Raw genomic sequence first — 16,687 nt, 5'->3', positions numbered from 1 at the left:
GGGCATCACAGTGAGGGAGCCAGGCTGAGCCATGTAACTAACACTGTGAAATTCTATGTACTTAGAAATCAACTACTCTTACTCCCTCAGTTTTGCAGAAATAAAACAAGAAAATGCTAAAGCAGCCCATATATTATCCAGAAATTTTATTTAAAGTTATATTAATAAGTAATTATAATTGCTCATTAATTTTCTCATGAAAAAATAGCAATTGAAATGATTTAGATAAAGATGATTTAACATCAACATTGATTTAAAAAGTATTCACCTACATTTCAAAGCAAGCAATAACCAATTTGCATACACAAAGGACATTTTAACAAACTAGGCTACATTCTTAAAATGCCATTTGTAGAGAATATAGGCAGCTTTTCACACATAGAGAAGCCTCTGACTTCTAAGACTGGGATTCCTATTATCGTATTTCCCCATGTATAAGACGCACCTTAATTTTGGGGCCCGAAATTTGAAGAAAAAAAGGATTACATAAAGTTACTGAACTCGTTTTACAAATACTGATCGACTTACGACCTATGCAACTTATGACCATTTGACTTTACGACCATAATCGCTAGCCACGACTGCTCCGCATCTGGCAGTGTAAGCGTTGCCCAGCTGGGCGTACGACAGTGCGGACCAGCTTCCAGCAGCACTACCATCTCCGCGTGCACCATTTCAACTGTTATCCCAGACTCGGTACAGCAATTTGTGTTTTGTGTCTTGGATATTTTTCATGAAATCCCTCCCAAGATGTCTACCAAGAGGAAATTGTCTTTGCAAATATTAAACCAGTTGTACTGGTAATGCAGTGTTTTACTTAAACCTGATGAATGTAAAAATAAGAAACAAAATGGTGTAGAGATGATACAAATGGCATAAAATGAACAAAGAAAATTATGATATATAACAATGAAAGAAAATTATGATAAAATATGACTTAAAGATTTTTATAACATCATTTCACATTACTGTACATATAGCCTACTCAACTTATGACCAAATCGTGTTACGACCAGTCTGTCGAACCAATCGTGGTCGTTAAGTCGAGCACTAGCTGTATTAATCATAAAATTCATACAACTCCTCATCACTATTAGCTTGTCCTCATCTCTGTCTGATGACGAATCATTGTCTTCAACAATGAGCACAAAAGCAAGTGCGAAAAAGTGGGAAATGCAATTTAAAAAAACCCTAAAACCATTGTATAAGACGCACCCAGTTTTAGATCCCAATCTTTTTTTGAAAAAGCGTGTGTCTTATACATGGGGAGATATGGTATCTTCTCCCACCCATGACAGTGTCTAGAAGCTGCCCATGGAGAAGAGAAGAAAGGAGAGCAGACATACCAGCTGAGCCTGTGTGAGGTATTTCTTCCACCACAGATACTTGTGCATCGATGGAAACACAGACAATCCATAGTAGGAATACATAAGAATGTGGATAAAACTGTTCAGAGTGGGTCCAAAGAAACCTACAAAAGTACCACATAGAAATGATTGCTCTTCTAGAAAGTAAGACTGTTTATTCTGTCAAGTGAGATCCTTCCTGCTCATCATAAAGATGAATAACACATATGGCATAATAATTCACATGGGTAAACTCAACCTGACTACTGTGCATTTCTCCAGGAATCAGCAAAAGTCACCCAGGTAGAAAGACTAAACTAAATAGTGCTTCAGAGTATAACCAAACAGGTAATCCCTGATTTGCAAAGGTTTTACTGTCCCTTTATTCATAACTCTTGGCTAATCAGGGAGAAAAAAAATATTAGCTTACAACTAACAGCATAATTTCTTTGAGAGAGAAGTGTCTTAGCTTTAGCTAAACCTTTGATGAGTCATTTTGATTGTAGGAGAGCCTTCAATACACCGCTGAAGAGGGCACTCAAGAGTCAAGGAAAAAGTGCTGCTCTTCCGAAGGAAGTGAATGAAAGGACCTAGGAAGCAGGGGATGCTGGGGAAGGTGAGAGGACAGGGAGAGAGACAAGCCAGTGGGGTCAGAAAAGGCTGCAACTGAGGGGAGACTGGTCAGCGAGACCTTCCCAGTAGCTGGGCCACCTCATCAACTTTTAGGACAAGGAATATCTAAAATCCAATTTTAGGAAACTTGCTGTGCTACCATATGCTAAAGCATTCCTCCAACCCCTGCGATTGTCTTCACAAATTCTTCCTGAACTGCCACCAGTGTGGGTGAGTGGTGAGTCAGCACACCAAGGAGGAAGGACTGAGTTCTGTATTGGTCAAAAAGACAGAGCTGCTAGAGGGAAGATGGGGAGATGGGTTACTTGTTGAAAACAGGGAGCTCACTACTGTGAGGATTAAATCAATATGTGTAAAGTGATTCTCGGTGTTCACTTTGTGCTGGGTCCTGTTCTGTGTGTTAGCTTAGGATCCAGAGGGCTGATTTATGAGCCACGGATCCTGTGATAAAAGAGCGCATGGAGCTAAAGGACCACACTTGGATATGTTACTTTGACTTTGTAACAAATTTTTATTTTCTCACCTAGAAAATGGGTGTAATAATAATTACTTCTTATGGTTGTGGTAGGATTAATAGGTATATAATTCTATATAAACTAAAAGGCATTGCATGTGTTAATTAATCAATTTAAATTCTCTAGCATGGTTTCCCAACTGGATTAGAGGTCCAGGTGGATAAATGCAAATGAATGAATAACAAAAGGAGTAACACCACACATCTAGTGAGCTCTTAAGAAACACTGGCTAGAGTGACTTGCCACGTCAATTTATATGAAACCACAAATGAGTTTTCATTTCCATCAACTAATTAAAAATAAGTATCAATAGTTGCTGCTATAATTTGTATAGTATTCCAGATTGAATAGAATTTGTCACACACAAGGTATTTTATTCATAGGAATTCTATGCTTTTACACAGTGATTATTTGAGACAAACTTTTAGATGCTTAGTGATTTGTAATCAAATGTTGACAATCATAAAAACACTTAACCTTGATAATTGTCCTTAAGTGATGATTATAGTCTATATGTTGATTACAATTAAAGTCTATTATAGTCTTTGAAACTAAACTCAAGAAACTAGATTCTGCCAGGCTCGGAGAGGTGTGCAGTTTCTCTTTCTGCCCTCCGTAGCCCAGCAACTTCCTTCTTCACACAATGTTCAAGTTTGCAACTTCACAGTCACTGATACACTCCAAGTATCCTCGGTATTTTAAGAACTCTCATCTTTACAAGATCCTAAATCCTAGGACAAAATCATTTTGACTTAAGTTCTAGCTATTCTGACTTCAGAGAATATTTTTAATTCTTGAGTAGAACAGCATCGGATAGGAGCACCGTTTTCGCTAGCTCAGGTTTTCTCTCACTGAGGTCACACTGGCCCCACTAGGAAGTTGATGCAGTAAGAACCATCATCGCTGCAGCTTGCTGAAAAAGTAAAATAGACTTTGAAAAGAAATACAGAGCCAGGCTAAATATTGTCTCATGAAATTTGTCTTTCATTTAAAATATATACATATGAACAAATAGGTTATAATGTGAAACATATTATTATAATTCTTGGTTTTTAAAAAAGTCAATAGTCTGGTGGGTCAGCAATGAGGCTTTAATTTTTTAGAATAGAAGAACAAGCCTTAAAAGTTTAAGTGACTCAACCAATACTACAGCCAACTGGTGACTGTGGGAGGTGCTACATTTATGTCTTCAGTCCCAGGTACTGGAGTAAAATGACTCCAATTAGGATATGTATTTCTGACCACTGGACATTTGGTGCATGGAAAAGAAAATATTATTAAATTTTAAGGTAATGCTCAGCCTTTGCCAGTATCAAAGACCAGAAACAAATGGCCACTGCAAACATGTGCTTCCATGCATGACAGAGCAGGCTGTGCCTACTCCCCTTCCCGTCTGATCTGCAAGCCATGCGCACTACAGCAAACACACAAGTCTTGCAAGAGCCATTACATAGAACTGAAAAATTAATAAGATAACTTACTTTGCCCACAAGGTATCCAGTTCAAAACACACCACCAGATGTTAAACATAGAGGCATGATGATATACATGAAGAAAAGTAATCTGACTGGTTTTTTTCCTCAAAACGAAGAAAATTGTGTCCAGGAACTCTATTAATTTGGAGAAGTAATACCACCATAACACCTTGGCTACCTGTAAAAATTTTAAAAGGGGAAAAATAATGTGAGCAATGCAAACACCCCGCCCCCCAGCATTGTGCCCTGTCCTTCGCTAGTGTGCATCTCTCAGACTGTTGGAAAAGCATCTGCCTGGTGTCTTCACCTGTTTTTCCTTATTCCCAGCAACTAACCTATTCTTGAGTTTTCTCTCCCAAAGTTACGCCCTTGCACCTACAGAAGCAACTCACATTCCTCTTAAAAAACACCTTTTCTCTGGAAATTCACCCTCTCTTTCCTCAGGCTGAATCAACTGCTTCTTCATTTATATTCCCAAATTACTTTATGCTTCTATTTTAATAACCATAATAAAGCAGTTAGTATTAGCAATTCATCTTTCCTAACAGACTCACTCACTTGAAGGCAGAGGCTGTCTCACCTTTTCTCAGGGCCTAGCACTCAGCAGATCACTACTGTTTGTTACACTAGGTTCAACCTTATATCTAGTCTTACAATGTATATGTTTTGCTCTTAAAATTATACTACCCAAGAGCAGTCTACCACTACTTCTTTTATGTCTCTTCCTTAGAAGATTAAAAATCAAGATGCTCTTCTTCCTCAGTGACAGTGGTAGGTCATGATTACCACTTCCTTTCCTTCCCGACTCCCTTGGTACTATATAATAGAAACTTTGAAATTAGGATACAAGCTCTAGTCTACTCCTCAAGATGACGGAGGATGACGTCAGAGTAATGGCGGAGTAGGAAGCGATACCGATAAATCTCCCCCAAACCTCAACAAGATCTTCAACCAGAAACAGAAAAACCTATCCTTGGAGCCTCCAGATGTTTTGCAATACACCCAAAGGTATGATCGAGCAAAAAATTGGCTAAATATATAACCAAACCCCGAAGGAAATAGGGAGTAAGAAATGCTCCGCCTTCCTCACTAACCTAAACAGGGCGATTTTCACTGGAAACTGAGAATATAGAAACTAAGGCGGGCAAAGGGGGTGAATAGATCCAGGCCGCGGCACAAACGGCCGAACCAGGCTGTGGCACGGAGATCTAAGCCAAGGAAAAACTGTTCCTGTGACAACCTGGGCAATACAGCTAACACCTGCGCCAAACCCAGAAAAGAAAGACAAGCGGCACAGCCATTTTACCTGATCCCCTGGTAGGCGCATATTGGGCGAGAGATTCCTTCCAAAGCCCCCGGAGGGTGCGCCCGTGTTACTCCACAGAGAGGCAGAGTCAGAGGCCTTTGTGTGGGCTGAAAGCCTCCGGGCTGCCCCAGCACCCGGGGAGAGCCGCACACGGGGAGGAAGCGAGAGCTAATTCCAACACTGGAACTTTTCAGTGCGGGCGGGAGGTTTCACTCAGAGGGCGAGACTCCGGCCTCACATCCTGGTCTGCGCGCACGGAGAGTGGGAAGGAGACTCCTCCCAGCACCTCCGGAGTGGGAGCCCGTGTTGTCCCACGGAGGGGCAGAGTCGGGGGCCTTTGTGTGGGCCGAGGGCGGAGTCACGGGCCGCCCCAGCGCCTTGAAAGAGCGGCACACGGGGACGAGCGAGAGCCCATTCCAACATTGGAACTTTTCAGTGCGGGCGGGGGGTTTCACTCAGAGGGCGAGACTTTCAGTCTAACATCCTGGTCTGCGTGCGCAGACCCGCCCATGTTACCAGACAGAGTGACAGAGCCAGAGGTCTTTGAGTAGGCGAAAGCCCCGGCTGATTATGCTACCAGCTCTGACTGACTGAGCCTTACCCAGAGCCCTGTGCTGAGTGGAAATAAGAGTGGAGAGTTGCCCGCTCTTTGATCCTCTTACTATCCAGGCAGAGGCAGCAGCAATCCCATAGATGGATTCTCAGGCTGCTGGTTGACGAAGGAAAGATTAGGAGAGAGGCTCCTGGAACACGGACTCTCTCACTGTCGGAGCCTATAAACGCTAATGAGCCTCGACTGCCAACGAGACTGAAGCACAATACATGACATCGCCATAGAGACTTATCAACTGAAAACCTCTACCTGAGCGTGCCAAAGGGGCAGAACCCGGGGTACAGAGTCGCCGACCAGGAAGAGGGAGAGAAAAGAAAAAGCAAGAAGATAACCTCTCAAAATCAGAATAATCCGCAGACTTTATAACCTATCCCATTTTATTATATTTGTTCGTTTGTTTCTCTTATCTTCATCCTTGATTTTTTTTTCTTTTTTATTTTTTTTTTCCTCCTCCAATTTGGTCGTTTAACTCCCTACCGGTCTTACTCTCTCCTCTCCTTGAACTACACTACCCATAAGTGTTACATCTCCCATTATCTTTTCTTTCCTCTTCCTTTCTCTCTATGAGGGTTGCACTCCAAAACCCTTAACTCTCTCTCTCTCTCTCTCTCTCTCTCTCTCTCTCTCTCCTTTTTTCTTTTTTCTTCTTTTAGTGGTTCCCTCTTTTTTTCTCTCTCTCTTTCTTCTTTTCTCCCTCTATATTAGTTTCTTCCTTTTTCCTTTACATCTCCTCTCATTCAAACCTCAATAACAAACGAATTATTTTATCTGGGACTCAAACTTATGTTTGTGGCATTTTGGGGGGTTTTTACTTCACCTTTTTAACTCACTAGCAGTGCTCCCATCCCTGGCTCTCCATTTTATCAAGCTCCTGTTCCACTAAATACAATAGTAATTTTTTAATTTGTCCCCCCATTTTCCTATTTCCCTCTTACTCCTCTCATCATAACTCTTAGTCAACCAACACCTAAACGCAAATCATTTTATTCTTGATCCAAATTTTTTCATTATTTGCTTTTTGTGGGTCCATACCCCCACCCTTTTTTTTTTTTCTTGCCCCTTTATTACTTTTCCCCAATTCAGGCCCTCCATTACAGGCATTGTTTGTTCTATTAAATACAATATAATTCACAGTTCACCACAAGATTTTCTCAAGAAAGAAGGGAGAGGAGAGGAGAGAAAAAAAGGAGGGGGGGAATAATTTCCTTTTTTTAAATTTTTATTTTATTTTATTTTTCTTTATTTCATTATTAATTTTTTTTAAAAAAAAACTTTTTTAAATTTTTTATTTTTTTAACTTTTTATTTTTTATTAAATTTTATTAATACTATCAACAAAACCACCCTCAGATGCCATTAAGGAAGAGAAAATCGAATATCATGGATACAAAAGAAAGAGAGGTAACACAGATAGAAGAGGAAAAATCTATGGAGAAAAAATTTAATATATTGGAAACCTTGGAGTTAAATGACAGAGAATTCAAGATAGAAATCCTAAAAATACTCAGAGATATACAAGAAAACACAGAAAGGCAATTTAGGGAGCTCAGAAAACAACTCAATGAACACAAAGAATATATGTCCAAGGAAATTGAAACTATAAAAACAAATCAAAAAGAGATGAAAAACTCAATTCACGAGCTGAAAAACAAAGTAACAAGCTTGGCTAATAGAACAGGCCAGATAGAAGAGAGGATTAGTGAAATAGAAGACAAGCAACTTGAGGCACAACAGAGAGAGGAAGAAAGAGACTCAAAAATTAAAAAAAATGAGATAGCCCTACAAGAATTACCTGACTCCATCAGAAAGAATAACATAAGAATAATAGGTATATCAGAGGGAGAAGAGAGAGAAAATGGAATGGAGAACATACTCAAACAAATAATAGATGAGAACTTCCCAAGCCTGTGGAAAGAACTAAAGCCTCAAATTCATGAAGCAAACAGAACTCCGAGTTTTCTTAACCCCAACAAACCTACTCCAAGGCACATCATAATGAAATTGGCACAAACCAATGGCAAAGAAAAAATTCTCAAGGCAGCCAGGGAAAAGAAGAATACAACATATAAAGGAAGGCCCATTAGATTATCATCAGATTTCTCAGCAGAAACTCTAGAAGAGAGTGGACCCCAATATTTAAAGTCCTGAGAGAGGAACTTTCAGCCACGAATACTATACCCATCAAAGCTATCCTTCAAATATGAAGGAGAAATAAAAACATTCACAGATACAGAAAAGATGAGGGAATTTATCATCAGAAAACCCCCACTCCAGGAATTACTAAAGGGGGTTCTCCAATCAGATACAAAGAACAAAAAAAAAATAAAGCCACAAGTAAAAGCTCCAAGAAGAACATAATAAAACCAAATTTAAACTGTGACAACAACAAAAAGAAAGGGGGGAGAGGATGGAGATTAACAGTAGCAAAGGACGATGGAGTGCAAAAGTACTCACAAAATAGTGTGCTACAATGAACAGGGTAGGAACCCTTTTCATTACCTAAAGGTAACCACCATTGAAAAAACCACCACAAAAGCACATGAGATAAAAAAGATAGCAACAGTGGAAAGATGTATGGAATACAACCAAATAAAAACAAAAGATAAAAAAACGAAAGAGAAGGATCAAACAAGACACAAAACTAACAGAAAGCAATCTATAAAATGGCAATAGGGAACTCACAAGTGTCAATAATTACACTAAATGTAAACGGATTAAACTCACCAATAAAAAGGCACAGAGTAGCAGAATGGATTAAAAAAGAAAATCCAACTGTATGCTGCCTACAGGAAACTCATCTAAGTAACAAGGATAAAAACAAACTCAAAGTGAAAGGCTGGAAAACAATACTCCAAGCAAATAACATCCAAAAAAAAAGCAGGTGTAGCAATACTCATATCTGATAATGCTGACTACAAGACAACAAAAGTACTCAGAGACAAAAATGGCCATTTCATAATGGCTAAGGGGACACTGAATCAAGAAGACATAACAATCCTTAATGTATATGCACCAAACCAAGGAGCACCAAAATATATAAGACAGCTACTTATTGACCTTAAAACAAAAACTGACAAAAATACAATCATACTTGGAGACCTCAATACACCGCTGACGGCTCTAGATCGGTCATCCAAACAGAGAATCAACAAAGATATAGTGGCCTTAAACAAAACACTAGAGCACCTGGATATGATAGACATCTACAGGACATTTCATCCCAAAGTGACTGAGTATACATTTTTCTCCAGTGTACATGGATCATTCTCAAGAATTGACCATATGTTGGGCCACAAAAACAACATCAGCAAATTCAGAAAAATCGAAGTTGTACCAAGCATATTTTCTGATCATAAAGCCTTGAAACTAGAATTCAACTGCAAAAAAGAGGGAAAAAATCCCACAAAAATGTGGAAACTAAACAACATACTTTTAAAAAATGAATGGGTCAAAGAAGAAATAAGTGCAGAGATCAAAAGATATATACAGACTAATGAAAATGACAATACAACATATCAGAATCTATGGGGCCTGACCAGGCGGTGGCGCAGTGGATAGAGTGTTGGACTGGGATGCAGAGGACCCAGGTTTGAGACCCCGGGGTCGCCAGCTTGAGTGCAGGCTCATCTCCTTTGAGGAAAGAGCCCACCAGCTTGGACCCAAGGTCGCTGGCTCCAGCAAGGGGTTACTCAGTCTGCTGAAGGCCCGCGGTCAGGGCACATATGAGAAAGCAATCAATGAACAACTAAGGTGTTGCAGCGCGCAGTGAAAAACTAATGATTGATGCTTCTCATCTCTCTCTGTTCCTGTCTGTCTGTCCCTGTCTATCCCTCTCTCTGACTTACTCTCTGTCTCTGTAAATAAATAAATAAATAAATAAATATTTAAAAAAAAAAAAAAGAATCTATGGGATGCAGCAAAAGCAGTGATAAGAGGGAAGTTCATATCACTTCAGGCATATATGAACAAACAAGAGACAGCCCAAGTGAACCACTTAACTTCACACCTTAAGGAACTAGAAAAAGAAGAACAAAAACAACCCAAAACTAGCCAAAGAAAGGAGATAATAAAAATCAGAGCAGAAATAAATGAAATAGAGAACAGTAAAACTATAGAAAAAATTCATAGAACAAAGAGCTGGTTCTTTGAAAAGAGCAATAAAATTGACAAACCCTTGGCAAGACTTACCAAGGAAAAAAGAGAAAGAATCCATATAAACAAAATCCAAAATGAAAGAGGAGAAATCACCACGGACACCGTAGATATACAAAGAATTATTGTAGAATACTATGAAAAAATTTATGCCACTAAATTCAACAATCTAAAAGAAATGGATAAATTCCTAGAACAATACAACCTTCCTAGACTGAGTCAAGAAGAAGCAGAAAGCCTAAACAGACCTATTAGTACAGAAGAAATAGAAAAAACATTAAAAACCTCCCCAAAAATAAAAGTCCAGGACCTGACGGCTATACCAGCGAATTTTATCAAACATTCAAAGAAGACTTGGTTCCTATTCTACTCAAAGTCTTCCAAAAAATTGAAGAAGAAGCAATACTTCCAAACACATTTTATGAGGCCAACATAACTCTCATACCAAAACCAGGCAAGGATGGCACAAAAAAAGAAAACTACAGACCAATATCTCTAATGAATACAGATGCTAAAATACTAAACAAAATACTAGCAAATCGAATACAACAACATATTAAAAAAATAATACATCACAATCAAGTGGGATTCATCCCAGAATCTCAAGGATGGTTCAACATACGTAAAACGGTTAACATAATACACCATATCAACAAAACAAAGAACAAAAACCACATGATCTTATCAATAGACGCAGAAAAGGCTTTCAATAAAATACAACACAATTTTATGTTTAAGACTCTCAACAAAATGGGTATAGAAGGAAAATATCTCAACATGATAAAGGCCATATATAATAAACCATCAGCTAACATCATATTAAATGGCACTAAACTGAAGGCTTTCCCTCTTAAATCAGGAACAAGACAGGGTTGTCCACTCTCTCCACTGTTATTTAATGTACTAGAGGTTCTAGCCAGAGCAATCAGACAAGACAAAGAAATAAAAGGCATCCATATCGGAAAAGAAGAAGTAAAGGTATCACTTTTTGCAGATGATATGATCCTATACATCAAAAACCCCAAAGAATCCACAAAAAGACTACTAGAAACAATAAGCCAATACAGTAAGGTCACAGGATACAAAATCAACATTCAGAAGTCAATAGCCTTTCTATATGCCAACAATGAAACAATTGAGAATGAACTCAAAAGAATAATCCCCTTCACAATTGCAACAAAAAAAAATAAAATACTTAGGAATAAACATAACAAAGAATGTAAAGGACTTATATAATGAAAACTATAAACCATTGTTAAGAGAAATTGAGAAAGATATAATGAGATGGAAGAATATTCCTTGTTCTTGGTTAGGAAGAATAAATATAATCAAGATGGCTATATTACCCAAAGCAATATACAAATTTAATGCAATTCCCATCAAAATTCCAATGACATTTTTTAAAGAAATAGAGCAAAAAATCATCAGATTTATATGGAACTATAAAAAACCCCGAATAGCCAAAGCAATCCTAAAGAAAAAGAATGAAGCTAGGGGCATTACAATACCTGACTTCAAACTATATTATAGGGCCACGACAATCAAAACAGCATGGTATTGGCAGAAAAATAGACACTCAGACCAATGGAACAGAATAGAAAGTCCAGAAATAAAACCACATATATATAGTCAAATAATTTTTGATAAAGGGGCCAAGAACATACAATGGAGAAAAGAAAGCCTCTTCAATAAATGGTGCTGGGAAAACTGGAAAGCCACATGCAAAAGAATGAAAGTGGACTACAGTTTATCCCCCTGTACTAAAATTAACTCAAAATGGATCAAAGATCTAAACATAAGACCTGAAACAATAAAGTACATAGAAGAAGACATAGGTACTAAACTCATGGACCTGGGTTTTAAAGAGCATTTTATGAATTTGACTCCAATGGCAAGAGAAGTGAAGGCAAAAATTAATGAATGGGACTACATCAGACTAAGAAGTTTTTGCTCAGCAAGAGAAACTGATAACAACATAAACAGAAAGCCAACTAAATGGGAAATGATATTTTCAAACAACAGCTCAGATAAGGGCCTAATATCCAAAATATACAAAGAACTCATAAAACTCAACAACAAACAAACAAACAATCCAATAAAAAAATGGGAAGAGGACATGAACAGACACTTCTCCCAGGAGGAAGTACAAATGGCCAACAGATATATGAAAAGATGCTCATCTTCTTTAGTTATTAGAGAAATGCAAATCAAAATTGCAATGAGATACCACCTCACACCTGTTAGATTAGCTATTATTAACAAGACAGGTAATAGCAAATGTTGGAGAGGCTGTGGAGAAAAAGGAACCCTCATACACTGTTGGTGGGAATGTAAAGTAGTACAACCATTATGGAAGAAAGTATGGTGGTTCCTCAAAAAACTGATAATAGAACTACCTTATGACCCAGGAATCCCTCTACTGGGTATATACCCCAAAAACTCAGAAACATTGATACGTAAAGACACATGCAGCCCCATGTTCATTGCAGCATTGTTCACAGTGGCCAGGACATGGAAACAACCAAAAAGCCCGTCAATAGACGACTGGATAAAGAAGATGTGGCACATATACACTATGGAATACTACTCAGCCATAAGAAATGATGACATCGGATCATTTACAGCAAAATGGTGGGATCTTGATAACATTATACGAAGTGAAATAAGTAAATCAGAAAAAACCAGGAACTGCATTATTCCATACGTAGGTGGGACATAAAAGTGAAACTAAGAGACATTGATAAGAGTGTGGTGGTTACGGGGGGAGGGGGGAAAGGGAGAGGGAAAGGGGGAGGGGGAGGGGCACAAAGAAAACTAGATAGAAGGTGACAGAGGACAATCTGACTTTGGGTGATGGGTATGCAACATAATTGAAAGACAAGATAACCTGGACTTGTTGATCTTTGAATAAATGTAACCTGATTTATTGATGTCGCCCCATTAAAAAAATAAAATTAGAATTAGAAAAAAAAAAAAAAGATGACAAGGTGTGGTGGCTTTCCTCTTAATGTCTGAGGTAACAATAAATCTTCAGAAATATTAAGTCAAAAACATACTAGAGCCCTGGCCGGTTGGCTCAGCGGTAGAGCATTGGCCTGGCGTGCAGTGGACCCGGGTTCGATTCCCGGCCAGGGCACATAGGAGAAGCGCCCATCTGCTTCTCCACCCCCCCCTCCTTCCTCTCTGTCTCTCTCTTCCCCTCCCGCAGCCGAGGCTCCATTGGAGCAAAAATGGCCTGGGCGCTGGGGATGGCTCCTTGGCCTCTGCCCCAGGCGCTAGAGTGGCTCTGGTCGCCGCAGAGTGACACCCCGGAGGGGCAGAGCATCGCCCCCTGGTGGGCGTGCCGGGTGGATCCCGGTCGGGCACATGCGGGAGTCTGTCTGTCTCTCCCCATTTCCAGCTTCAGAAAATTAAAAAAAAAAACAAAAAAACCATACTAGACCATAAGTACATGCAATCATGCAATGCATCTGTATGGTATCCCAAAATGTACTGGTCTATGATAATATACTAGAAATAAAATGGGTGTAGAGAAACTACTTATCTTACTTTTTTGTATTACAGCTTTGAAGGTGGTCTTTTTACTTTTTGAATTTTAATTAATCAATTAATTTAGTGAGAAGAGGGGAGGCAGAGACAGAATCCCGCATGTGCCCTGACCGGGATCCACCAGGCAAGCCCACTTGGGGATGATGCTCTGCCTATCTGGGGCCCTTACTTCGTTGCAACAGGAGCCATATTTTAGCACCTGAGGCGGAGGGTATGGAGCCATCCTCAGTGCCTGGGGCCAACTCACTCCAATTGAGCCATGGCTGTAAGAGGAAAGATGAGAGAGAGAGAGAAAGAGAAAGAGAGAAATGAGAGGGAGAGGGGTGGAGAAGCAGATGGGCACTTTTGCTGTGTGCCCTGACTGGGAATCAAACACAGGACATCCACATGCTGGGCCAAAGCTCTACCACTGAGCCATCCAGCCAGGGCTTTTTTTTTTCCTTAAGTGAGTAGTGGGGAGGCAGAGAGACAGACTCCCGCACGTGCCCCAACCAGGATCCACATGGCAAGTCCCCTACTGAATGATGCTCTGCCCATTTGGGGCCGTTGCTCAGCAATCAAGCTATTTTAGCGCCTGAGGCAAGGCCATGGAGCCATCCTCAGCACCTGGGGCCAACCTGTTCCAACTGAGCCATGGCTGCAGGAGGAATAGAGAGATAGAGAGAGAGAGAAGGGAAAGGGGGACAGCTGGAGCAGATGGTCGCTTCTCCTGTGTGCCCTGACTGGGAATCAAACCTGGGACATCCACATGCCAGACCAACACTCTACGACTGAGCCAACTGGCCAGAGCTAAAGGTAGTTTTAAAATGTACATCTTAACAATTTTAATTAAAACGTTTCCTACCATCTCCCTTATTAATAAACCATGTTTTTTATTCTGAAAATTTTCAAACATTCACAAATGCAGGGAGAACAAGTATAATGAACCTTCAGGTACTGATCACTGAATTTAAAATTTTTCAATATGATTACAAATTTGTTGAATCAATTTTATTTCAAAACACTTTTTGGGGGGGGGGGCAGCATAGCATATAAGCAAATCCAAAGTATTAAATTATTTTATCTATAAAAACTACTGATATGGAGGATTTTTGTTGTTTTGATATAATCACTATGACATTATCTAATAAAACTAACAATTCATTAATATCTTCTAATAGCTTAGTCCATTGTCAAATCTCCCTAGCTTAGTCCATTGTCAAATCTCCCTAACTCAAAAATGTCACTTTATAAATAATTTGTTTACATCAGGATCCAAACAAGGTCCAACTTGAATTTTTTTGACATGGTTCTTAGTTCCTTCCAATCAATAACTCTCCCTCTCCTTGCTTCTCCCCCTCTTTTTCATGTATTTCATTCTTTAAAAAGCTAGATCAGTTGTATAGAATTCTAATATTATTCATATTATAGATATGGATGACTATTTTTCCTTACTGTTATTTAACTTGTTTCTCTATCCCTCACATTTCCTGTAAGTAGCACTGAGTTTTAGAGGCTTGATTGGATTCAGGTTTAAGGTTTTGGGTAAGAATACTTCATAGGTGGTTCTGTGTACTTCCTATCAAATCAAAAGGGACATAATTATTTTTCCATTTTAAAATAATTTTTATTTTTCAATTACAGTTGACATACATGATTATATGATACTAGTTTTTGGTATACATCCTTGTGATATAGATAACTTACTAAGTGATCATCTCAGTAAAGCTTACACCCTTCTGACATCATACATAGTTATTAGAATATTATTGATTATATTCCCATTACTATTATTATTGACTATATCCCCATGACTATTCTGTAACAATCAATTTGTACTTCTTAATCCCTTCACCTTTTTCACCCATCCCCCCAAATTCCTTCCTATCTGGCACCTGTCAGAATGTTCTTTGTATCTAGGAATACGTTTCAGTTCTGAGTCTAATTTTTTACTCAATTGGTTTTGTTTTGTTTTTGTGTGTGTGTGTGAGAGAGAGAGAGAGAGACAGGAAGGGAGAGAGATGAGAAGCATCAACTCATAGTTGTAGCACTTTAGTTGTTCATTGATTGCTTCTCATATGTGCCTTGACTAGGGGGCCCCAGCCAAGCCAGTGAACCCTTGCTCAAGCCAGTGAACATGGGATCATGTCTATGATCACTCACTCAAGCCAGGGACCCTGCATTCAGGCTGGTGAGCCTGCGCTCAAGCCAGATGAGCCCCTGCTCAAGCCAGCGACCTCAGGGTTTTGAACCTGGAAAACCAGCAGGTCAATGCTCTATCCACTGCACCAGCATTGGTCAGGCTAGACTCAATTGTTGATAGATATATATTTATTGCCATTTTATTGTTCATATTTTTATCTCTTTTTATTCTTTTTTCTTAAAGAAGGCTGTTTAATATTTCATATAATACTGGTTTGAAGCTGATAAACTCCTTTTGCCTTTTTTTTTTTTTTTGGTCTGGGAAGCTGCTTATCTGTCCTTCAATTCTAAATAATAGCTTTGCTGGATAATCTTGGTTGTAGGTCCTTGCTTTTCATCCGTTTGAATATTTTTTGCCACTCCCTTCTGGCCTGCAAAGTCTGTTGCGACATAGAAACTGACAGTCTTCTGGGAGCTCTCTCGTGAGTAACTAACTGCTTTTCTCTGGCTGATTTTAAGATTCTTTGCCTTTAACCTTTTGCATTTTAATTATGATGTGTCTTGATGTGGGCCTCTTTGTGTTCATCTTGTCTGGGACTCTGTGCTTCCTGTACTTGTATGTCTACTTCCTTCACCAAGTTAGAGAAGATTTCTGTCATTATATTTTCAACTACGTTTTCAATTATTTGCTCTCTCTTCTCCTTATGGCACCCCCCATGATGTGATGTTGGTACACCTGAAGTTGTCCCAGAAGCTCCTTCTACTATCCTCATTATTTTGGATTCTTTTTTCTTATTGCTATTCTGATTTTTTTCTTCCTTACATTCCAGATCACTGATTTGATTTTTGGCTTCACCTACTCTTACTGTTGATTCCCTATAAATCATTTTTTTTTTTTTTTCCTGAAGCTGGAAACGGGGAGAGACAGTCAGACAGACTCCCGCATGCGCCCGACCGGGATCCACCGGACACACCCAC

At 39.2% G+C, this 16,687-nt stretch overlaps 1 protein-coding gene across 1 annotated transcript in view; it reads right to left on the bottom strand.

The window, feature by feature from the left end:
- The window catches only part of ELOVL2 (ELOVL fatty acid elongase 2), a 90,066-nt gene that overhangs the window by 2,793 nt on the left and 70,586 nt on the right, over positions 1 to 16,687 (bottom strand). The window contains exons 5-6 of the mRNA XM_066376919.1: positions 3,976 to 4,147; positions 1,347 to 1,471 (exon numbers count right to left, since the gene is read on the bottom strand). Of these exons, the coding sequence (XP_066233016.1) occupies positions 1,347 to 1,471; positions 3,976 to 4,147 (297 nt within the window). The remainder of the gene's footprint in view (positions 1 to 1,346; positions 1,472 to 3,975; positions 4,148 to 16,687) is intronic.

Source organism: Saccopteryx leptura, chromosome 3 (genome assembly GCF_036850995.1).
Source record: "Saccopteryx leptura isolate mSacLep1 chromosome 3, mSacLep1_pri_phased_curated, whole genome shotgun sequence".
Taxonomy (NCBI): Eukaryota; Metazoa; Chordata; class Mammalia; order Chiroptera; family Emballonuridae; genus Saccopteryx; species Saccopteryx leptura.
The sequence above is the reverse complement of the archived record's forward strand: the minus strand, read 5'-3'. Positions and strand labels throughout refer to the sequence as shown.